The sequence below is a fragment of the Electrophorus electricus genome, chromosome 22 (genome assembly GCF_041902795.1).
Source record: "Electrophorus electricus isolate QZ-2024a chromosome 22, ASM4190279v1, whole genome shotgun sequence".
In the NCBI taxonomy this organism is placed as follows: Eukaryota; Metazoa; Chordata; class Actinopteri; order Gymnotiformes; family Gymnotidae; genus Electrophorus; species Electrophorus electricus.
The window spans coordinates 15935001-15959645 of record NC_137518.1 but is presented as its reverse complement, the minus strand read 5'-3'; the positions used below and the strand labels follow the sequence as shown (position 1 = coordinate 15959645).

The following is a 24645-nucleotide window of genomic DNA, read 5'->3' as shown; positions in this document are numbered from 1 at the left end:
CACATACAAGAAATTATGTAAAAATAGACATAACCTAGCTGACGATATGTGCAGTTCTAAAGACTCAAAGCGGACTTGTGCGGCTCACAAGACGCTACACAGTCAACTTTGACATCGTGGTTGTCAAAAGCAGACTAGGAAGCTGTATATCTAATTCATTTGTCCAAATACAGTGGGGGCAACAGTCTTGTGTATCGATACTGATTGAATGGTACTTGCTCTTAAAATACAAGGGATTCTTGCTGGAAACACATGCTTTTACTGAAACACATTCAAAATAAAGGAGGAGTTCGCCACCCTCTGGTGCTTATATAGAACTGCTCAAGTAATTGTACAGGCAAAACCAGTTTCTTATATGCCTATTAATCCATAAAGTTACACAATAAACTAATAGATACCACTACAGTCCTGGGACGTTAATTGAAAACACTCTCTCAGACCACAAATGAAACAGAAATGAGACTGTGTATTGAACATTTTAAGATTTTAATGTTATGTAAAGATTTTCAGCAGTGACTGAATTAGAGAGGTATGTATATAAACATAAAATAGAGTTGTTACAGCAGTCCTTTTAAATCCAATACACAGCAATAACACAAGATCCCACCCCAAATCTCAGTACGGGCTACCCACAGGTAGCCGCGGGAGGCAGACGTAGGCCTGGGTGTAGCGACTGATGTCCACGGGGTTGCTGTCCAACCTGATGTCTTCTAGAGCCTTGCGCACATAGTTGATGTCATGGCTGTTGCAGAAGGTGTCTTGGTTCAGGCTCTGGATGTTGTTGTTCTGGCAGTGATGCAAGAGGAAGACACTTATTACGATAATCAGGAAACCCAACATATACCGTCAGTTAGAGAACATTGTGTACACACCCAAAACCGCTGTCTTAGACGCAGCTGCAAGAGTTAATTTAACACTTCAGGTGTTAGTTCAGCTGTGGGTTTTTTTTCTGCATAAACATTATTTTACATTTTTAATATATTTATATGTGCAATAAGGTACCATATTATTGCTTTGACCCAGCAAAGCAGCAGAATATTCCCTTAAGCAGGATTTGATCATAAATTATTGAACCACCCAAGCCTGCAGCAGAATATTATTATTTCGTACTTTTACACTAACCGTCGCCTTGATATTTCATTAAAATTTAACAAGAAATGATAGTTTATTACTATTCCAATCACTTTAAGGAAGTCTGCAAATATCCCATGATTTGTGGACAGAATTTGGCTTATGAAACTTGCTTAGTAAACAAAGCCGCACTAAGTCAAACCTGCCCCATGTACAAAGGGGAAAATCCAGAATCATTAGAAAATAAAACGCTATCTGCATACTGCACTGACGACCTGCCTCACATAGCTGGGTCGCATACATTTTCACTGTTTGACAGTGAAAAGGTCACACCAGGGCACTGGCTTTTCTTCTGATTTACTGGCAGTGAAATGTAAAGTGCAGTTAATCTGGAACCTGCAGGTGAAGCACTCGAAGACTGTCAGGCAGAGGAACGGGGATGTAGTCCAGCTGGTTATCCGACAAGTACAAGAACTGCAGGTCTTTCATTTCCTGTTGAGAAGTTTAGAAAGGTGAAGGAAATGAGATAGCCAATAGTGCAACTCCATGGTGCCCAAACTGTGGTGAAATGGTTTAGTGTTGATTGTTAAAAGCCAGTGAGCAGGTCTTCAGTCTAAGAGAGCCTTTAGTGAAACAACAGAAACATTTGATACTGTCAAGGCATTAATTTGCAATTTGCGATTCACCGAAAGCCAACCCAGTTTAGAAGCAGGGCCTTAATTTCTCAAACTTTTCCTGTGCGACATATTGTAGGTGGAATTTTTGTTTAAAATAAACATGTTACTTTGTCTTAGAACCTAAAAACTAGAAGATAAAGAAAACACAGGCTTTGAAGTTTGAGACCCCAAATGGCTGAATGTGAATGTGCTCCTGCTCTGTCTGCGCCCCATCCTGCCCCTCACCTTAAAAGCCTCTCTGTGCATGCCAGCACTTCTCAGACGGTTGTTGCGGACGTCAATGTGTCTCATGGTGTCTGGTAGCTCAGGCAGGGCCTGGAGGCTGTTGTCAGCCAGCAGCAGGTCCTGGAGCTGTGGGAGGGAGCGGAATGCGTCCTCGTCCAGCGCAGAAATCTGATTCCCTGTGAGGTCTATCCGTTTCAGCTGATCTGAGAACACAGACCCGATGTGGTTTTGTAGGGCAGTATGAGGAGACTGTGGATCACTTAGATGTTGGTCATGCACAGCTGTCAAATATGTCTGTTTATAGAGGAAATGAGGATAGAATTGCTGTTAATTAAAAATATTAGATCCGTGCTAAGCAGAAGTCTTGTCCTATGCTCATGATAAAGTTCCAGATCATTTAAAGAGTTAATAATAATAATAATAATAATAATAACAACAATAATAATGATAATAACAATAATAATATGTTCGATTTATATAGCATTTTTCACAAACCCAGAGTGCTTTTCCAGTGTGCTTATTTTTTGACACTGTAGACTTTCTATATTGAGCTTGCTTTTGGCTAAAATAATTCATTGTATAACGGGCAAGAAAAATATGAAAAATGTGATATACTTCAGGAAGACTACACTACAGCAGAGAATATCAGAATATCTACAGACTTCTTTCTTAAAAGCAGACTTAAAATCTTAGTATAATTTAACAACAAAAAAAAAACCTACATTTCCCTACATTTCCATTTTTTTTTCAGGTTTGAAAATAAGTACTTTCAAATCCCAAACCTTTTCAGTCTTTTCAAGAACGGTGCAGAGCTATACACAAGCACTAAGACTGAAAGACTTGGCAGAGGGAGGCGGAAAATGTGTGAACATCTTACTCAGGTTTAGGAAGTCCTTGGACTTAACCTCAGTGAGCTTGTTGAAGCGGGCATAGAAGTGTGTCGTCTCCTTGGGCAGAGGGGGAACCTGAGTCAGGTCAGCGTCGTCGCAGTACACGCTGCCACTGATACACACACACAGCAGGCAAGTAGGCATCCCTACAGACGAACAGTGTCATAATATTATTCTCCACAAGAGGGTGCAGGAGTCCCAGTAGATGTGATGGAGACGCTACTGTCATTTTCAGACGGTTTCTCCAGTCTGCTAACCAATGATAGGCTGTTGAGCACTTGGGAAGACACATAATAGGAATGAATGCGTTCATGAGATTATCAGATGTGACAGACTGAATCTTCAGCCAAGGCAACTTTCTCGAGTTCCACTTGCCAAAAACAGCAACAGCTTCACTTACCCAGGCCAGTGCCTGGGCCAAAGAGCCCAGGTCCCAGGAAGTCCAGCGTAGGAGGAACAGCAGGCATGGTGGGACTTGGGGGAAGAGTGACCTCCTGGGTGGAGTGCTTATGAACAACTGGAGAAGGTGGTTGAGTGACAGAAGGAGGAGGAGCCAAGGTCCCGACTTCAATCTGCACAAGAATCAAGCCTGTCGATCAGTCTGTTTATAGGCAGCCGTGATATTGTGCCTGGGCAATGCACAAATTAGCGATATTGATCATGTAAAACAACATTAAGGAAGTTTCAAGAAAGGTCTTGCTGTCCAGTGTCCAACTATCGGTGTTCGAAGGTCTGTTTGCAATCCGCTCACCTCCTCATCCAGGTCGTCGTAGTCATAGAGTTCCCCGTAGCTGTCCCACGTGTCCGAGTCCACGTCGTAGTTCTTCAAGTCATAGGAGGAAGGGTCAACCGGAGGGGCTCCACAATAGGATCCTAGCAGGGCCACAGTCAGAACCGCTGCGTGCAGCGCCATCTGCTGGATATATGGAAAATACACTCTACACTAGATCTAGTGCTTCTATCTCATTTTTAAAGAGGAAGAAATATTTGGAGAAAATGTTTGTGGACCTTTGGGAATTCTTTGGATTTCTTCATGAATATCTCCTAAAATGTGGTCTTATATACATTTAAGTAATAAATAGATGTACACAAATAAAAAAAAAACAAAAAAAAACAAAAAACCAAACAATAAATGTTTTATGTGGCTTCAACAATCAAAGTCACTGATGGAAAAAGTATGCAAACCTCTAGACTGAAGTCAGGTATTCCAGGCAAATCTAATATGGGCTGGACCTTCCCAGCTATGTAAAACACACACACTACCACCATCGGTTCCATGCTCTTCTCGTCATAACCCTGTTCAAGTCCATATGGCTCAAAAGCACCTTGAGAGGGCTGAAGAAAAGCCGTTGAATCCCAAAGGACTCAAAGAGATTCAGGAATATTTACAAAAAACATAAGCCTCCATCAATTCACAGTCAGGCGCACGGGTTAAAAGGGAGGGTCATTCTTCCATGACAAACAAACCGACCATTGCAATGTCTTGTGGCGCAAAAGAGACTGCTTTTGGTAATACGACACAGCATTATGTTTGCAGAAGACAGACCACACTAGAACCCTTTGTTCACTGTGAGGTGGTTCCAGCAAGATATCTCAAATATGCATGACCTCAACAGTGTTTGTGTAAATGGACCAAAATACCTTTTAATCACCCTTTAAATACCTTTAAAGAATGCTGCTTCAGAAAGCAGACAGTTAGGGTTACTGCCAATAAAAGAGGGTCCACTTGTTAATAAAACTAAAGTGTTTTTGTTTTGTTTTGTTTTGCACTAGTTAGTAAATAACATGTTTTTTCCATCAGTGACCTTTTTTTTTTTTAAAGCTTCCCTAGAGGTTGGAGGGGGAATTACACACCCTGTACAAAGTATTTGTTTTGGGGTTTCTCACAAGTGTAGTTACTCATTTCACTGCTATACATCAGTTATTATATAAATGCAAAGCAGTAACTGCTACAACAGGTCCATATGTAGTAGTAACGCTGAAACAAGCTTCATCCTTGTCCATTATTTATAAACGTGCTTTCATTACATTCTTTATCATTAGTGCTTTCATTCTGGACAATGGCTCCCTTCCAGAGTTAAATTGCTCTGATTATCTCCCAAAGCAAGCATGTTGTTTTGATATTTGATATGGAGGTATATAATGCTTTCTGAACTTGCATGTTCAGAAAGGTTGCATCTCTCTATCTGTGTCTGCAATCTTTTATCCATGAAATATGACCACCATGCTGTTGTAATAATGTAGGGCTTCGTCCTGAACCTCAGCGAGCTAAATCATCAAGGCCATGAGTCCTCTGCATGAGTTCAGATTTGTAACTTAGTTAGCACTGGATGTGGCTCAGGTGATAGCTTGGAGACATTACTCAGGCGACATTACATTGGAGACAACACACATTAATCTCTCCAACACCTCTCAGCTCTCCTTACTTGGCACCAGAAAAAAAACTAGTACTACTACCATAAAGTTGAAAAGTGCAAACTAGATACATTTATACCAATATTCACTAGCAGGCCTAATTTATGTCCATGTTTGAGATCTACGAAAGCGTTGTCTTCAACTATGAAAAAAAAAGCTTGCTTAGGGAGCCTGTATATGCGTAAGTAATTGTAGACAGTGTACTTATTTGGTTAGACAGGTTTTCTCATACACATTCACTACAAATGTGAATATTTCCTTGAAGTGTAAATAGCAAATAATCATCTCTAATCAATTTGATCCTGAACGCACATTCATACATAAACACTGAGTGATTTTAACAAATGATAAGTTGATTGGGGGTCTAAAGTTGAGTGTGCACTATTTGACTTCTGAACTCACATAAAGTAGCAGCTTATTTCTTGTATTTTTGTCATAAGACTGCACAAACTAGATTCCTTAAATTACTATCTTGCACTACAAGGCATCAGCATGTTTTCATTCTTAAAAATTTTATTTTTCTGAAAACATCAGAAGACAACTGGTTCCAAATGAGCTCCCCGACTAAATACTTTCTCCAGATTTTGGAAACCAGCAAATTAGGGATAAAATGTTAAGTGTAAATGCTTGAGTGTAGTGAATCCACACAGTTGATTAGCTAATGAGGAAAACCAAATGAAATTTTCCATTTATCTAAACTTTGTCTTATTAGTAAAGCTTTGTCTGTAAATAGCAGATCACCAAATGCAAAAAGGGAAAAAACAAGAGGCAGCTAATTGCAGCTTACCCTAAGTACACCAAAAAACAACGGAAACATCGAATCAAGCACATTTTGGCTCATAATCTTAAGAAGCATGTCAGTACATAAAAATATCTGCAGCACAGCCGTATGCGAGCCGTGCTCACCCCACGGGAGCTGCCTGGTCTTAATCAACACATCAGTACATCCTCAACTCCAAACACCTTTGAACACATCCCAGCAGAGCAGAGTTTAGACACATCGATCGGCCCGCTTCCCCAGCGTCAGTCGCACCCAGGCTAAGACTCATTCCAGGATGCTGTTCACTATGGAGGGGCGTAGAAGGTAAAATCATACCTTGTGGGCTTCGGCGACGGTGCGTGGGCACGGCTGGTAAGGAAGGCTGGCCTCCGTGCTCAGATGGTGGACAGAATGCCGGCTGTCCGAGGAAGAAGCGCTAACACTGAGTGAACAAACTGCCACCGGCAGGTATGTTTGGGGGATGTGGTGTGTGTGAGGTGGGCAGGTTAGGATTTTTCTTTTCTGTTGGCTCTGTATTTACACAGCTGTCACTAACTCCACTGCCTTCTCTGTGATTTGGCTTCTGCCACAGAATCTGTCTGGATTTGCAATCAACTCCTCTCCCCCAGCAGGTGGGATTTAAGATGTGCGTGGGAAGCAGGTCTGTGGTGTGAGTGGTACAGAGGTGCATGGGGCTTTAAAAATCCCTTCCAACCCTGATGAGATTGAGACTGAAAACTCTTATTCTTTGTGGGGGACCAGCAAATTTCCAAGAATAACAGAGAGGATTAAATGTTGTAATTATATGAAGATAATAATATGTCTTTTCATGGTTATTTGATTCTGGTAGAAGAGGTTTGTGGCCTGTGACTTTACACAAACTAACCACCGTTAATGAATTTAGCAGGTCCTTGACCTCGTATGCTTTGCTGCCATGCTAGGTGCTCGGTGTCACACGCATCCTAGGTCTGGCCTGACCTCAGTGCACATATATGTGCACATGTGTGCATAGAGTGCACGTAGCCCACATTCAGAGAGAGAGAGAGCTCCTCCTGTCCCCAAAGTACTAGGTTACTCTGTGTCAGGGTGTCAAACATTCCATGACTAAATGGTTTGCACAGCCTAGCTTAGGTCACGGAGGTGAGCAGCAATAAGGTGGGGCTTGCTCCTGCTTGCTTTCCCATTCTTGATCCTTTATCATCAGGGCCTAACGCTCATCTTCTTCTAATATAAGATGCAAGTTTGTAACCTAGTTCTGCATTTAACTGACATTTTTATTCATAACTGACATGTAGCTTGAAAGATATAACTCTTTTTAGATCTAGCTCTTTTAAAACTAAGAGTTTTATCTAACCCCTTTAAAACTGTTTTAAAAAGCAGCCACACTTTTTCTTTTTTTTTTTTTTCCAAACATTTTTTGGGGTTTTCTCAAATTATAAACAGGATTTTCAAAAATAGTTCGAACTCCCCATCATCCTCTCCACAGAAACATACCAAACAACACAGTCGTCTTGGTGAACTGCAAAACAAATACTGTTGGTATTAAATACTCAAAGGAGAAGTACAAGAATTGGACCAAACTAAACAAACAGGCAGCTTCAGCTGGGTACACTCTGGAACAGTAACATTTATATGATCATGTTTAAAAAAGCTAACCATAAACCCATGTGGTGTGGACTTAATCTTTCCTAAATTACTAGATCATCGCTGATGCAGGCCTCAAGAGAAGAAGGAGAGGTTGGTATTTAGCGAAGTAATATCGTTAATATTACGGAAATAATATGACTCAAATATAAATAATAACTATAATAATATATATTTATAAATATATAAATAAATAATAAATAATATATCAATAATAATATCATTAAAATGACAGAAATACCGGATCAGTAGTTTATGGGGCGCTTGGTAAAACGAATCAGCGAGGCAGGAGCTGTGTTGGGAAAAAAAATAAAAAAATTCTGACAGAACACCAATAAGCGTGTGGAAGGTGAACCCTGTCTTGGATGCTTGTCACTGTGACAAAGGCATGAAGGAACTGAGACACAAGTGCAAGCTTGGAGTGTCTTTATTCTCCATAACGCAAAGGCAAACAGCCCAGCGACGAGCTGGCTAAAGAGAAGCAACTCAAAACAGCGCTGGCAGAGCGACTCGTAAGCGTAACGACGCAGCAGCGCGCTAGCAGAAAGCAGGCAGTAAGGCTCGGGGCGTCGAAGACAGTGAGGAATGCTATGAAGCGGTTTGAACAGCGCGCTTGCGGGCTAAAATGGGGGGCAAAAAGGTAATCAGCAGGTAATCAGCATTAAGCACATTTGGAGTGAGGAAGATGCAAGGGGTGTGTGTGTGTGGGTGTGTGTGTGTGTGTGTGTGTGTGTGTGTGTGTGTGTGTGTGTGTGTGTGTGTGTGTGTGTGTGTATGTGTGTGTGTGTGTGTGTGAGACAGTGGGTATGTTCATTGGGCTGGGTGTCTGGCATGCCGCGACAGTCACTAGAGCAAAACATTACATTTTTAGAATAATAAAACAAGAGAAAATCTGGGTAACAAATTGCAATTGAATTTTAAAAAGTTTTTTTTTTTTTTTGAAAAGTATTTTTAATAGTTTTTAGGATGTAAAAATGTCAACATTAAGTAAAGCCATGCATCCGCGCAAATATAAAATCAACCCAATGGTAGAAAGAATTTCACCACATGAAGAGCTGAAGAGAGACAGCTAGAGAACCCATGAAAGAACCCTGGAGAAAGAGAGAGCTAGAGAACCCATCAAGTTGCATTGAATTGAAATAGAGCGAAAAGAGGGCATCACAAACTATTTCAAAACTGGCGGCCAATTCATTTAGAAACATAAACATTTTCAAGATGGTAAGACCGTGACTACTAAAGTTGATGTAGTTTTATTTAAAAATGCATCTGAACAATCATTTTCCGATTTTGCATGGAAGTGAATTTATTGCTGTTGAAATGAGGATATCATAAAGGCAGAGAAAGTACAATGAACAGCTGTGAAGAACAGCTCATCACTTAGGCATGATCAGGCCATGCACATGGGAACATCTGCCAACAAAAGGAATTCAGGACAAGTAACAGTTAAAATAAATCAATTCTGTTGTATAACCCCATTGCATAACTGATGGTATAAAGTTTCTACAAGCCTGCAAGAGCTCCACCACTGCCAAAAGCAATCAGTTTCACATTAGTTGAAATTGCATGAACTCACTTGTGTATGTGTTCATTTCTCCCATATAGTTTTTAATGTCTTTCAAGGCTTAGTGATCTATGACTTATATTGCATGAAATTATACCTGCAGTCTTGGCAGTACCGTGGACTGCACTGTCATTCTGTCTTTTTTTTTATTCCAGTGATGCATTTCTCTACTTCACTGCACTACAATAATGCAAAATTCATTTTGCGAACTTTCGGAACTTTCTTTGCCTTCCTAATGGCCAGCTGGAATGACTTACTGAGTAAAACTGCAAGCACTTTTGTGGAACTACGGCCATAAATAACTAAGATGTCCACTGCAGGAAGGGGGAGGGAGCACACAGAGAGTGCGAGGGAAAATGAGTTTGTATGTGTAAGATAGAGAGCTCTGGAATGAGAGAGCATAAAACTGATGAACATTGGCCTGGAAAAATAGTGTATTTTCAGTCTTTTGCATATAACAACATTTGTTTAAATACAAATAATGAACAATAACACGCATAGATTGCCAAAAGTCATTTTCCTTCAGAGACATTTTTACATATTTTCCATCACAGTTTCATCCCCATTTAGTTTGCTATTCTTAAAGGTTTATTCTCACTCTATTAACTCTAATGCCACATCCAGTACATGATAAGCTTATAATCAAACTTATGGCTAATGGCACTGTTTTGAGTTGAACTTGACCACCTCTGCACTGCCAAACAGGTGCAAACAGACACATTATCAACAAAAAATGTCTTCTCTACAATCCCCTATAGCTCCAGAATGACGTGAAGGCAGAAAACGAGTCATACTGTTGGTTGAAGTATAAAGAGAACACTTCTCAGAACGGGCCTTTCAAGCCTGTGAGGATACTAATGAATGCCATCTGGGTCTTGATTAGGTGTAAGTATGCGAGATTATCTGATGAAGACTGCCGCTCTCTCTCCCACGAGACTTTCAAGAGTTGTAAGGCTGCATTAAGACCTGTGCTTCCTTGCTCATCACACAGTAAGCACCACGGGAGGGAGATGCACAGCCAGCATGTGGAATTTCACCTGCTTTTGACAGCTGCATGGAACTTTGCATGCGTGACTGTGATACAGGAACACAATAATGACTTACACAAACACGGCACTTAAAAAGGACTCCGATGTTGACTGCATAACTGAAGGGTTGGAGTCTCCTGGACAACCTTGATATCCGTGTTCTTGTTTAACCAGACTGCAGTGGTCTGTCCAACTGGGATCAAATGCTTGTCCTGGTCCTGTGCCTGAGTGCCTGGGCTTTAACTAGCTCATTATTCTCTTGCACACAGCTTCTCAGTCCCGCTACAACGCCAGGACACCTGGCATCCACCCCTCTCTGTCTACATGACTGCTTCACAATCAGTGGGTGGCACGTAAATGTTCAGTGCAGTCTGTGCCTAATCTTTCAGAAACAATTTTGCTTTTGATCAGTACAGCATTCATCAGATTTGAAGTGAAGCAATGACAGTGATATTAAGTGATGTAGAATCAAACTTTAATTTGAGATACAGTACTGTACCAATGTCTTAGGCCGCCATTAGATTAGTTCTTTTAGCAATGGTTTAATGACCATGTGTAATTATTTCTCAGTCTCTTTATTAAGATACAAACAAAAATACAGGAAATATGTACGCAGAAATTTGAAAAAACTTTTTTTTTTTTTTTTTCAAAATAAAATGGCTTCTACTGGCATAAGTCAGTTTTTAGTGTGACCTCCCTTGGCACTAAGCACATCGTGAACTCTTTTGGAGAGCTTGCCCTGAAGTTTTCTGAAGTCATCTTCCATTCAGGCACCATTCCATTCAGGCACCATTCCATTCAGGTTTCATTCTGAGGCAGGTTCCTGCTATTGCTCAAGTGTACTGGGAGGTCACACTAGCTTTTTCTGTTTTTAAATACTGCATGCAAGTTTCCTGGATTTTCTGGTCCTTTTCTAATAAAGAGACTGAGAAACAATTATATATGGTCATTATACCATTGCTACAACACATCTAATGATGGCCTTAGACCTTTTCGCAATACTGTATATGTATTGCAGAAACCATATATAGTATACATACAGTACCTACATATTATACATATTTCATTTGAGGTGACCAGTTGGACAAATTAATGTACTTGGGTGAAAATCCTTTGCAACTGATGACTGACAGAAATCTGTGACTCAGTGCTACTGAGTGCTACTTTATTTGGTGCACATCCCATAAAACAATCTACGCCTGTCTTACTTCACAACAAGATAGGACACATTTTTAGAAGCCCAGAATAACTGCTAATGAGTCAATCCCTTTATATAACTTGGAGAACTACAATAATAACATGCACATGAACAACACACATAAAAAAAAAAAAACGCCTGCATGAAAGGACAAAACGTTAGCTAACCTACTTTCTAAACAGCCACTGGTAAATGATGTTCACAACCCCCTCCCATGGAACTTTCTCTGGCATCTTGCCTCTCTCTCTGGCACAAGCCATGAGTTGGCCAGTGTACAAACAGGGCTTATCATCCCCTCTGGAAATGCTGATGTGTAGGGGAGTCAATGCTTGGACTTAGCAGCGCTCTGTGGAGCTACCGGAGCCAGGCTCTCACTGGGCACCTTTAGCCTTCTTGCTTAATTGCATTCCTTTGCAAGAAGATCTGTCTCTGTGTGTGTGTGTGTGTGTGTGTTTGTGTTTGTGTTTGTGTGTTTATGCATATATTTAGCTGTATCTCTTTAGCACATTCCTTTGTTTGTCTGTGACTCTCAGTTGCTCTCTACAGCATAGAGGTGAAGTCACATTCAAGACCCTATCTGGGGTTGTTAATGTGCTCCAAAGTCCTCGGTCTGGGTGTATGGAAAGAGTTCTGCACACGTTGTGCAGAAAGTGCCATAATAAAGCTGATTTATGTTTCTTAAGACAAAATTTACAAAAAGTTACATATTGCAGATGCGATAACAAATGTGACTTCAGTGTGCCTGCAATCCCCAGTTCTGTCACTGACCTAACTCCAAGGTTTAACTCTAAGGTTTAACTCTAAGGCCTAAATCTAAGGCCTAACGCTAAGGTCTAACTCTAAGGCCTAACTCTAAGGCCTAACTCCAAGGCCTAACTCCAAGGTCTAACTCTAAGGCCCAACTCTAAGGTCTAACTCCAAGGCCTAACTCCAAGGCCTAACTCTAAGGCCTAACTCTAAGGCCTAACTCTAAGGTCTAACTCTAAGGTCTAACTCTAAGGCCTAACTCCTCTTCTATTTAAACCCAGGGACCACTGCTGGTTGCACACGCCCTGTCCTGTTTGCGGGTTGCGCCTGAAAGGTGCTCTGGCCTCCCATGAGACCGTGGAGACATGTGACCGGCTGTTTGTGTTTCGCCAGTTCAGCCAGTGGCAGGCCATTGTCCAAGCAGCACCTCTCTCAAGGGGTCACGCATGCTGCTTCACTGTTTTACTGCAGGAAGGAGAACGGGTACATCACAGGCCTATTTAAGGGTGCTGTTCTGTGAAGCATTTGTGCACTGCTGTCCCCCAATGACTCCAGCAGCGGCAGATTCTGGAGTTGAGAAGAAATGCCTATGACAAAGTCAGGCGGGGTCACATACCTTCATCACCATGTCATCTCCTCTACAGGACTGAGGAAAGATGTCCTCAGCCAGATGTATGAGGGCGTGATACCACATACTACATGTGTTACCTCATTCTTGGTGTTGAGGGAACAATGGTTATATGCATAACTTTATTTTAGTGAGCAACATTTAGCCATGTTCATCTTTTTTAACATTAAACATTTACAGCATCTAGCTGATGCTTTTATCCAAACCAACTTACAGTTGTATACAATTCAAGCACTTGAGGGTTAAAGGTCTTGCTCAGGGACCCAGCAGTGATAACTTGGCAGTGGTGGGGCTTGAATTGGCAACATTCAGATTATAAGTAAAGTAAAATATAATTTCAAACCATGTTCATGCTACAAGATGTTAATCTTGCTTACAGGAAGAATGTAAACACACATTAAAAATCACCAGCATTTAATTAATGGTTTATATCATTCACTAATATTTCTGTGGTGACTTTGCATGTCCTTAGCATGAGTCATACAGTTCCATCTGACAAAGATTTCTGGGAAAAGGCTGAAACTATGTGAGTGGTGAATGTATAATGTGCTTTTGGTAAACGAGGACAGAAGTACATTCTTACTAGATTGTCACATAAAAGCACTGCATATTTAGTATGTGTGTATATCAATATCAATAAAACTTTCCAGTATAAATAAAGCTTATTTTTATTAAAATTTTAGACACATCCACAATATGTTTTTCTTTCTTTCTCTAATCTTGTTTGACAACATTAAACACACTCTTCAGACTCAGGTCAGATGTGTACATTAAACACACTCTTCAGACTCAGGTCAGATGTGTATATTAAATACACTCTTCAGACTCAGGTCAGATGTGTACATTAAACACACTCTTCAGACTCAGGTCAGATGTGTATATTAAATACACACTCTTCAGATTCAGGTCAGATGACCAAATTGGTCAATCAAGACCATTCCATCTTTTGGCCCTGAGCTGTTCCATATGTGCAGCGCTGACTAACTCTGATCCAGGTAGTCCGGAGTACCTGGTCATTTTCCTCCTCTAACTCTAAATAACCGATGAATTGAAGCATCTGAGCTGGAACAGGAAAGCTGTATACCGGAATACCAAGATTGAGCTCCGGTATACATTGAGAGGTATACATAGAGGTATGTTTTGGGGTTAATTTCCTACTAAGTTTTTCCAAAGTTTTGCTCTGAGTTTTGATGTATTTAATTGGATAAGAGCAATTTAAATGATTCTGTACAATTCAGAATTAATTTGGTGCTTCCTTGGCCATACTTGCACATGTTACGATGTTTCACAGATGAGCGGTGTTCCTTTCTTCTCCACACAATCACTCTGGAACAGATTAATCTGTCAGTAAGACTTTAAAGCAGAACTTTATCTATCAACCTGTAACATGGTCTTGGTGTTCCTGATGTAAACCCTCTGCCTTGCTGGTGTATCCTCTTGATGCTATTTGACACATTTATGCTTGCAATTCTTACATCTTGAAAAGTATTCTTGATTCATTTTAGCAAGATAAGTTTGCCCTCATGATTGTCAACCTTTGCTATGCCACTCCATTGTTTGCTCCACTGTGAGGTCTTGCTTGTTACCAAACTGCTGAACTTGGCACATACCCAATATTTTCATTATATCTCCGGTTAATTTACTCCGGTTACTCTTTCAAAAGAATGTCTGTTTGCTACTCTAGACTGTTTGTTAGCTTGTCTAAAATGATTGATACTACAATCATGTCAGAGTCCCTGAGTGCTGACATTTCTGTACACAGTCTTCCTGAAAGATAGATCAAGTTTGACTCCAAAATAATCTCAAACATTCTCCATAACATGCCTAATAAGATTGATTTTTTAAAAAAATTTCAGTTGAAAACAACTGCTAAACAATAATCCTGTCCCTAATCTGTTAATTTTCATGATCTTCAAATTAAAGATGAGAGCTAATTAATATGCCAGTCACTACCTAATTGGAGTAATGAGGACGATAGAGCCTGTAAGAGCAGTAATAACTGCTAGCAGAGACGGAGTGGGTGTTCAGAGCCAGTGTAATTAGATAAGAGAATAAAGCTTCTATGATGGAGCCCCTAAAGTATTGCATTTTTTTTTAAATGTATTTTTTTTTACAGAAGATAAAAGCTGTTTTGAAACACTTTTTTGTATGACTTCCAAAATGCAAATACCAAATACCATGGGCAGGTTTTGGAGAAGGTCCATTGCCAGGCAGCTAAGAAGTGATTTCCCAGAAAAGGCTTCACTAATAGGAGAGTAGGAGGAGAGTTCTTCTGGCTGCGAATTACTGCTGCAGTGGAGAGCATTTCCCCACACTCATGCTGACAAGCGAAGATGGTACAAACTTCAGCCACTTCATCTGTTGAAGTTTGGAAAGTTTAACCAAACAGTTGTGCATATATTGTAACTGGCCGGAGTGACTGGTATGAAGTTTGTTTCAGCTGCCCAGTGGCAGTGAATATCGCAAGAGTAACCTGCTCCATTTTCATCTGGGACAAAATAAGGAGTACAAAAGAACTCAAATGAATCTAGATGTGGACTTTACTCCTTCCCTTTTGCATAAACCAGCCAGATGAACACACACACAACAGCCCATAAAGCCAAGGTAAGTGTTTAAAAATGTTTTATAAAGCCGTGTTACCCTGTAAGTTGTCTCACCAGAAAAGAGCTCCAAAATGTTCACATCATTTAATGTAATGCTCTGAGAAGACCACTATAATCTTATAAGTCATTTCTTTTCAGATAAGAAGATTTTAGGTTTCTTCAGCTCCTCCCTGATTCTGTGCTTTGCCTTCAAGAATTTTAAATGAAAGATGTTCTACAGATGTGAATTCCACTTTTAGAGCCAATATTAAAAGAAAGCAAGTTGCAGGTAGAGCCAATAGTAGTATGCTTATTGGTTCATGCATCTGTCTTCACCCGTTTGCATGATTAACAGTGATAATTCCTAATACATATTATTAACAAATCATTAACAGAAATTAATGTTAAGATAAAGTAATGAGCTGGTTTTGAAGATATTTTTCGAAACCTTTTAAACCTCTGGAACACTTTTCTTGAAAGCGTTAAAAATTAAGATTAAACAGAATGGTGGGGCTAAAATAAGTCATATACGTGACGTTGGAGGCACAGAGAGAGCGACAGGCAAGGAGAAATCAGTCTGTATTTTCCATGACTCTCGCGAGAACCAATGAACGGAAAGAAAAGAAACTAGACAGCGGTTTCGGACGCAGGCTTGCGCTGGATAAGGATCCGCTGATAGCTCAGTTGGAACTGACCATGTGCAGCGCAGAGGTGAAGAACTTGTGGGCTTAAACAGTGAGAAGGAAAACGAGGACTAGGTGTGAAACGCTAATATGCCGGTGACCGGGAACGGGGCTGATACCGCGAGCGTGTACGCGAAAGAGTTGGCATGTCCCTCCTGCTGGATGGCCGGCATACAAAATAACAATCATTTCTCGGATTTTGATCAGTCCACACAATCTGGTGTCAGAATATTTGAACCATAGGTCTAATTAATATGGTTCTTTTATAATGGCTAGTTAATATGGTTAAAATGGCAACAGTTGGTTTAAAGGAAGCTGATAACAGGTTCATTCACAGTTTTAAAATTAAAGCCTTTACTCGGATTAACTATGGGCATTTGTAATGAAAGATGGTTTATAATAACAACTTTCTGGTGAAAAGGGGTTTTGTTCAGGGATATGACTGTTGTGAGATGCACTTACCCCTGTAAACATTCCTTCTGGTTACATATAATCATTCCCAATCTTTAACTATCGAGCTGTTTCTCTTCTCACTCCAGATAAGGCGTCTTTGCTTCCTTCTTGCACTCTGCTTGCCATGGGCCTGTGGTGAAGTGCCAGGGCCATGTAAGCACTCCGTGACCGAAGACCACCTGCTCACTCTGAGACGTCTGGTAATGCTGTATTCACGTAACTCGAGCCAATGATTTTATGAACAATTTATACCTCTATTATAATATCAGCTTTCTGACATTTAAGTAGTCTAGAATCAAAATACAAGCTCTGCAACTCGGTTTTGTGGTAACACGTGGAATGTCATTACAATGTTGAGGTTTTAAAGCCTACCAATAAATGACCATTAAACCCTCATATGAGTCTAGAGCTAGGGTTAATGTGTTTGTGAGGCCGGCCCTATGAAAACTATACTAAGCCTATAACAAACCTAATTAATGTCAGAATTAATTAAGTTTATAAATGCCTACCTGTGTAGTTCCCCACATTTTCTAATTCCAGATTGGGAACCAGCTCCAAAATGGCTGCTCTATAACATATAGCTTCACTGAACGCCAGAATTTGGTATGTATGTGATGTTCATCTTTACCTTTTACCTTCTTTGCCTTAAATGAGTTTAATGACTGTGTTTAGTTTTGATTATTGATCACACACCATCCCTTTTAAGATCCACATGATCACTCTTCTTTCTGACACTAGGTGTAGAAGTAGAATCAGAGTAATTTTCCCCTCACGTTCATGCCCACGAGTATTTTAAACGATTAAATTAAACTTTAATTAATTTACAGATTTTTTTGTTCATTCTTAGCCTTAGCACCAATTAGCACGTTCTGATAGTTATCGTTAAATAGATGCTCTGAGGGAGAAAACTGTCGTGGGCTCTGTAATCAGCAACTAAAGATTTCAACACAATCTGGCTGTGCTAACTAACTTGTCCACAAGGGGGCGGTCGTCGCCACAGTACATTATTTTACGTGCGCATGTAGCACATAGAATGGTAGGCAAAGTGCCAAGCTTGTCTTTGTATGGCTGGTAGGAGATACTAGTAATAATACACTTTATTTATATAGCACCTTTCATACATTAACAATCCAGCTCAAAGTGACTTAAGATACAAAATAAAACAAAAGACAAAGAAGAAAGGTAATCAAAAACAAAGCAGACAAATAATTATAAATGCAAAAATAAAAGCAATAACATGAAAGGTGGATATATGAATAAGTTAAAATGTACATGAAATAAATGGAAAGATAGAAAAACATACAATAAAATATAACTAAATAAAAATAATATACCACAAAACAAATACTACTTAAACACTAAAGTAAAGAAATATGTTTTAAGAATGTTATTGAATGTTCACTACGCTGCTGCTCCTAAAAAAACACATCAATTATAAATTATTTTACAACTTTTTGACATTAACTTGGGGGTACCTGTCACATTTGCTCCACCTTGGCGTTGCAGTTCCCATGGCAATTCTACTATGTTTATTTACTTGATGGTTTTGTTTCCTTGTGTTTCCTTGTTTTGGTTTCTTTTGGTTCCACCCCCTAATTAGTTCCTTCAACTCTTATTGCCCTCACCTGTATCTTGTTAGTCCTCATTAGTATGTGTAAACCCCATGTTTGTATTCAGTCTTTGCTAAGTCTCGTTAGCCTGTGTTACGTTTCTGAGCCGTAGTTCATTCAGCCGTATTTGTGAGTTTCTTCTGTTTTTTTGTTTTTTTTTTGGGGGGGGGGGAATTTCTGCATATGTTGTTGGATTACCCTCTTTGCATTTTCCCTTTCTGGTTTGGTTGTCTAGTTCACTGCTCTTCTGGATTTTAACTTGTACAAGTTTATTTGGATTACGACTTTTAAAACTCTGCTAAACTGCATTCATCATACTGCATTCGATGCTGTATGATTACAGTACCCAAGTTCCCCTAACTCAACCTTCTTATCTTAGCCAAGTTTTCCTTACTATAAACTGAAAGAATGTTCTTTAAAATGCTTAATATACAACTTGATAACAAATTAAGATTAAACACAAATATTTTAATACATGCAATACTTTGCCTTTTAAAAGGCAGGTAGTAATACTGAGGTTTAGGGTAGTACTTAAATAAAGAAACTGATGTCTATAGCACCGTATGTTAATCCAGCCCTCAGACCCCTGCACATGGTCAACAATTTTGCTTTATCCCAGATCCCAGCACATGAAAAACACTGATGTTTACCTGTGACAGGTGTGCTTGGCCCTTGATTTCAGTGAAAACATGGACTGCCTCTTAACCTCCAAGGGCCAGGTTGTTTAAAGTGCCAAGTGTATATTACCAAATATGGTTTATGACTGGAGTAGTTAGCATAGCTAGAAAGCCCTCACTGCACAATTACCACTTAGGTTTTCGTTACCTTTTCAGTAGCTGATTCACTGCTTACATTGCTGTGTTCTGAGCAATTTTGTGCCTGGGAGTTCAAGGGTGGGCTCAGTATCCTTAGATAATGCATTCCTCTGTCCATTCCTCTTTGGCCTCAACTTTTTTCAGCTTCAATTATTAAACCAAGCATACGCAACATTGTACATTTATGTTGGTTGTGAAGCTGTTGAAACAGTATGTTTCACTGCCGAATGGTCATTCTGAGGATTATCCAAGTCAGAAGACTGTCACTAGTGATGTTGTTGTAAGAATGTCACTAGTGATGTTGTTGTAAGAATGTCAAACATGTTGTTCTTTTCTATCTCCAGAGTGAAGCCTGTTTCATTAAAGCAGCATTCCCTCACATTCTGGAGCTTCTGAACACACACTTAAGATATGGAAGAGAGTCTGACAACTATCGCTACACTAACTTGCTGAAGAACTTAATCTACAACATTTATTCCCAGAAATGCATTCCTCAAATCAATGAGGAAATTGAGGTAATACAGTTTACAAATAGGAATAAAACACTGTCATTAAAATATTCAAAAGTTTTGATATATCTTTCATTGTAGGAAATACCAAGAAGATCTTTAACATGTAGAATTTAATTTTAGGTTAACTCTGAGATCAATAATATATATAACAGAATAACAGTCTGGTTGTAGTATTTTGGCTTCATGACATAAAATCAAATGCTTGTGTGCTACACATTCCTAGAATGTATGTACCTATACTGTCTACGAATGCTGGACCAGCTGTCAAAGGGGTTTTGATTGCCATGTTAACCATATTTAGTTAATGGAGTGATAATGTCTGCTGGAGGTTCATCCCACAGGTTCTCCCACCATCTTTGTTCTGAACACCTCTGATGCAGTTCAACACTATATTGTTGTTGGTCTTCCTGTTATTGGCATAGTTACCAATAATTAACACACTGGCATCTGATCTGATGATTACTGCTTATCATGGAAGTCTGCTTGCTTTGGGAATACAGCAAACGTCTTGTGGAGGGGTCATTACTAAAAACTCATAAATGGAGGTATTTTGCTTGGGAATTGGTGGTTTTCTTCAGTTGCCTGAAAAGAAGTCCAAACTGCTCATATATTCTTTTCAACAAAAAGTATATTTAGGTCTGCCCCATGTCAACAATGTGATCTGTAATAACCAGAAAGTATGATTTATAGATATGTACACAGGACGTGTTTATTGACCACTGAATCTGCCAAGGGCACACCAAAATAATCTGCAATATAACAGATTACAGATAGATCAGATAAATCAGATCAATGATATTGTCCAGGCTATCAAGTTTGTTTGCTTTATAATTGGGTCTAGGCATTCTTAAGATACGGATTAGCAACTCCCACTTTTTTTGCATGTTGTACTTCCCCTGCTCAGAACGATCCAGTGAGGTTTGCAAGAGTCCACACGACCTTGCCCAGTGTAGGGCTGGAGAAAGCAGAGCAGGTCATCAAGATGTACAAGAACCTTGTTGCTAAGAATGACAGCCCTGTGGAGTGGAACTGTGGGGATGAATATGCAGATTACCCAGAACCCACCACTGCATTTTCCACTCAAAGATCGGGTAATGTGGATAAACAATAAGTGAAATGAGTTAAAATGTAAATAAAACACAGTTTTGAGTCTCAGTGACTATGATGATGTTGAAATGATAATCACGTTAAACTATGTGAGTCATTTATGATATGAGATGATACTGCTATTAGATGTTACACTATCTATCTGTTTAAATACATCCCTGTTCACCAGATCTACTTCCATTGCAGCAACAGCTGTATCTCCACCGAGGCCCTCACTGGTACCTGCGTGGTGGGGCCACCCAGGAAGATCTAGTACACCTGAACCTGTGGTCAGATACGGTGCATCAAATTTACCTGAGAACCATCGTGCACTTACTTCTCCAAATCCTAATCCGTCCGATGTGACGCGCACAGCATCCAAACTCTTTAAAGAAGAACCTTATAGTTCCAGGAGTGAGGATTCTTCAAATGCCATCTTTTCCACTATACAATATTCGACAGAAAACACCTCCAATTCCCTTTTAGAATTGGAGAATGTACCAATGTCAGCCATTTCCGTTCGCAATTCACCCTTTACTGAGTTACCAAGAATACAGCAAAGAAGAACTGATGTGCTTCTCCAAACAACAACATCTCAGTTCTCTCATCAAACCACCAGGCATCTCCAGTCAGATAGGAGCACAGTACTTGTACGGGCCAAGAGATCTTTAGATACCAGAACCCATGGAACACTGCCTAATTTCTTCTCTGCATTGCTGCAGATTTGGACTAAGTCAGACCTTGCAGACATTCACAGGAAAGAGCCCCTCCGAGACATCACTACTTGAGTGTTGTTACTGTTACACATTTCCAGACACATCACATGGTGACATCCCTGCCAAGGAATGTAATTAAAACCACCAGTAAGGCAACAAATTATTAAAAGTACATTACTTTTTTTTTTCTTTTTTTCTCTTTCTTTTTGTGTCTTATGTATATTTGGAAGGGGGTCTGTCAGAACAACAAACAGCACCTTCACAGAACAAAAGAAAGAGAAACACAAAGGTATTTATTTTAAAAATGTACACGCGTATTTAAACCATTCAGCCTGAAGCGTTTGGGGTTGCCTGTGGTGTAGTATGACACTTCTCAGTATTTTGATGTCTTTTATTGTTGAAACATCCACTACTACGATGCAGAGTCATAGAACTGTGTCGGTAATCGGTAATCTGTTGGGTTGCAACAAACATATTTCAGTCTGAAGCCTCTTTCCTTAAATGTTAAACTGAAACATTCATTTCTCTTCCCCTACCACTCACAACGTCACGCTTAAAATGCACGCCTAATCAATGAAACTGATGTTTCATTTTCATTTGCGCCATGAGCTTTGTTTTTCTTTATTTTTCTTTACTACGTATTAACAATGTTATTTGGTTTATAGAATGTTCATCTTTCTGTTAAGATCTGATGAATATAAGGCCCAGGTGAAATCAAAGTGACATTGTAGCATTCGTGAGTATACGGTACAGCAGCCTTGCATGGAGTATTCTGTCAAATATAGAGCAACTGCTGTATGTAAAAGAAGCCATTTAGACCAGAGCTGGATACTATTAGGTAATTAAGTAACAGATAATAGGCAGTATGATCATTTGGAAATGCAAAGAAAAATATTGTAACAAAGTTGTACTATTATGAAGAAACAGTGGGTACATATATTTTTTTATAAAATGAGATAACAAAGAGGAATAAATTGTTTTGTCATTAAACAATACATTCACATTAAAAACCATAATTCTTTTTAAAAAGCAATTCAGTGTCTCCTTTATTTGTTGAACTCTAGCTACTGTAAAAACTTCATAATATTTTCACAGCAATTAATCTTATTAAAGCATATTTTACATTGGGCACCAAACAAGTAATACAAGATGATTACTGTGATGTTAGTTTGCTTATTACTGTATCATTAAAGTATCTAGTCATCAACTTTCAACTTTGAGAGAACTATAGAACCATACATTATATGCCCCAGAAGATCAGCTGTTACAGCTCTCCTGCCGAAAATGAAATGAAGAGCATCTCTGCTTCTACCACATTCCCAGCTATAGCAAACAAAGGAGAGTTCAAATGCACTACACTGAGCTTTTAAAACGGACAGATGTTTTTCATGACAGATAAAACTATTTCTAAAACAAAAGCATGTTTAATGGAGAAATAACTGGAACAATTCTATTTTAGGCTCAATGATGGATCTTCAGAATGATGGATCTTCAGAAAAGTCTTAACCTGCCTCTTAAACAACACGATTTAAAACATTCAATAAGCTAAATAATTTGTAAAGTATATCAATATAGCCCGAGCGTCCAGCATGGCATGTTAGTAGCAAGTCTCACTAATTTAACAGTGATAAAAACAAAATGTCAAAAGAGCACATTAATCAGCACTGCTGTACGATAGTTATTCAAGAGAGAAACCCAGTGTGGTATGTCATCCTGTTTAACTGCACAAACTGGTTCCTCTCTAAACAGGATGTAACCCTCTGCACTGATATTCATCTGTACCAGTGAGAACTCTGATCAAAACAAAAATATACCTCTAGATCTATTTTTATAGGGTTTTACACCACACACTGTATCCCACTTGAAAAAAAAAGTACTCTAAGCCAACACTGCAGATGAATGAAAATGACAGCACACTATACACGGTTAATTTTTTAACATGAAGCTATTTTTTTCTTAGAGTAGTATAAGCCTATTGATTGGCACAATCAACCTCTAAAATAGAGTGAAAAGGGGAAAAAGATAGTTGATTAGTGACGCTACATTCAGCTTGGTGTTCACCTGCCCAAAACGATCCTATGAAAAGGTGCCTACGGCTTTTTTAGGACAACCGTGGCGTAGCTGACTAATTCACTGTCACTCTCGTCGCTGCTATTGCTGCTTCCATTACTGGTTATTCTCTCTGCCAGGCTTGCTGTGAGCCTGCTGGCTTCAGCCTCTTGCTGCGTGGTGTTGGGTGCATTGTCAGGATCTGCTATGTTCACATAATCTTGGGTTTTGGCTGTCGTCACATTCTCATAGTCTGCCGCAGGTTTTTCATCACAGACGTTTTCATAGTCTTCGACGTTAACCGAAGTTTTCAAACTCAGACGTTGGAAATTCGTCCCAAATGATATGTTCCCGAACTGAAATACACACGCGCGAGCACGCGCGCACGCACACACACACACACACACACACACACACACACACATACACAATTTTATATATATATATATATATATATATATATATATATATATATATATATATATATATATATATATATATATATATATATATATATATATATATATATATATATATATAGTTGATCAGTTAATAAAGAATGTAATGTACTAGTTCTTTGAAAACCTTGTGTGTTATAGTGAAATTTAGTATGTTTAACTACACAAACTGCAGTTAATCCCTGGTCCCTGGTATCTTCTTCATATATATATATATATATATATATATATATATATATATATATATATATATATATATATATATATATATATATATATATATATAGTCTAGCCCCTGAGGACAGAACTCTCACCAGTCTAAACCCTATGGACAGAACTTGACAACTCAACTGCTCAGTTAAAAAATTGTAAAGGACTCCTAGAGCAACCTCTTAGAATACCATACCTACAGTCCTGCTGAACCTACATCAAATGGGTGAAATATATCAGGATGTGATTAAATTGTTCAAACTTATGGAGGATATTATGATATTATCTGTTACTGTCTGTTATCTTTTGTAGAAATAAAAACATAATTTTATTATTATTGTTATTTTGTTTCATTATTTATATTTTAGGTTTGAGCATGTGTATACACACAGCTGAAAAGGATGTATGCCAAACGTGCCAGTTCTTTGAAAATCTTCTGTATTATTCTACATCATTAAATACAGTACACTGTATGTAATCTAGGTGTCAGATTTGATTTTAAACGTTTGACACACATCAAGAACATCACCAAAACTTCTTTCTATAATCTGTGTAATATTTCCAAGATGAAGCCTTTTCTCTCACCTTCTGCTGAGAAACGTGTATGCCTTTATTTCCTGTTGGTTG

The 24645-nt window shown here is 39.1% G+C and overlaps 3 protein-coding genes across 10 annotated transcripts in view; 1 reads left to right on the top strand and 2 right to left on the bottom strand.

Moving 5' to 3' along the window:
- Nucleotides 1-467: 467 nt before the first annotated feature.
- optc (opticin) lies at nucleotides 468-6520 on the bottom strand. 4 transcript variants are annotated; one of them, XM_035520491.2, is made up of 7 exons: nucleotides 6375-6520; nucleotides 3615-3779; nucleotides 3264-3435; nucleotides 2851-3009; nucleotides 1974-2176; nucleotides 1468-1563; nucleotides 468-786 (listed from the first exon to the last, which is right to left on the bottom strand). In XM_035520491.2, the coding sequence occupies exons 2-7, from the start codon at nucleotides 3774-3776 to the stop codon at nucleotides 616-618; spliced, it is 963 nt and encodes a 320-aa protein (XP_035376384.2). In that variant the 5' UTR covers nucleotides 3777-3779; nucleotides 6375-6520; the 3' UTR covers nucleotides 468-615. The 4 variants fall into 4 exon arrangements, with proteins under 4 accessions (XP_035376384.2, XP_026884360.3, XP_026884359.3 ...); XM_027028559.3 differs by having other exon boundaries at nucleotides 3615-3776; XM_027028558.3 differs by lacking the exon at nucleotides 6375-6520 and adding an exon at nucleotides 4049-4343.
- Nucleotides 6521-15107: 8587 nt separating this feature from the next.
- Nucleotides 15108-22334, top strand: csf1a (colony stimulating factor 1a (macrophage)). Of its 3 annotated transcripts, none has more exons than XM_027028555.3 (6): nucleotides 15108-15448; nucleotides 16649-16762; nucleotides 17103-17165; nucleotides 19332-19502; nucleotides 20404-20590; nucleotides 20776-21085. In XM_027028555.3, exons 1-6 carry the CDS (start codon nucleotides 15416-15418, stop codon nucleotides 20949-20951), a joined length of 744 nt encoding a protein of 247 aa, XP_026884356.2. In that variant the 5' UTR covers nucleotides 15108-15415; the 3' UTR covers nucleotides 20952-21085. The 3 variants fall into 3 exon arrangements, with proteins under 3 accessions (XP_026884356.2, XP_081561694.1, XP_026884355.2); XM_081705568.1 differs by having other exon boundaries at nucleotides 20404-20627; nucleotides 20793-20932; XM_027028554.3 differs by having other exon boundaries at nucleotides 15113-15448; nucleotides 20793-22334.
- Nucleotides 22335-22481: 147 nt separating this feature from the next.
- LOC113589085 (uncharacterized) overlaps nucleotides 22482-24645 on the bottom strand; it is a 6682-nt gene continuing 4518 nt past the window's right edge. For all 3 annotated transcript variants that reach the window (XR_014119400.1, XM_081705566.1, XM_035520412.2), the window contains one exon: nucleotides 22482-23706. Coding sequence is in view for 2 of the 3 variants with exons in the window: in XM_081705566.1 (XP_081561692.1) it covers nucleotides 23392-23706 (315 nt within the window). In the remaining variant the exon portion in view is untranslated. The remainder of the gene's footprint in view (nucleotides 23707-24645) is intronic.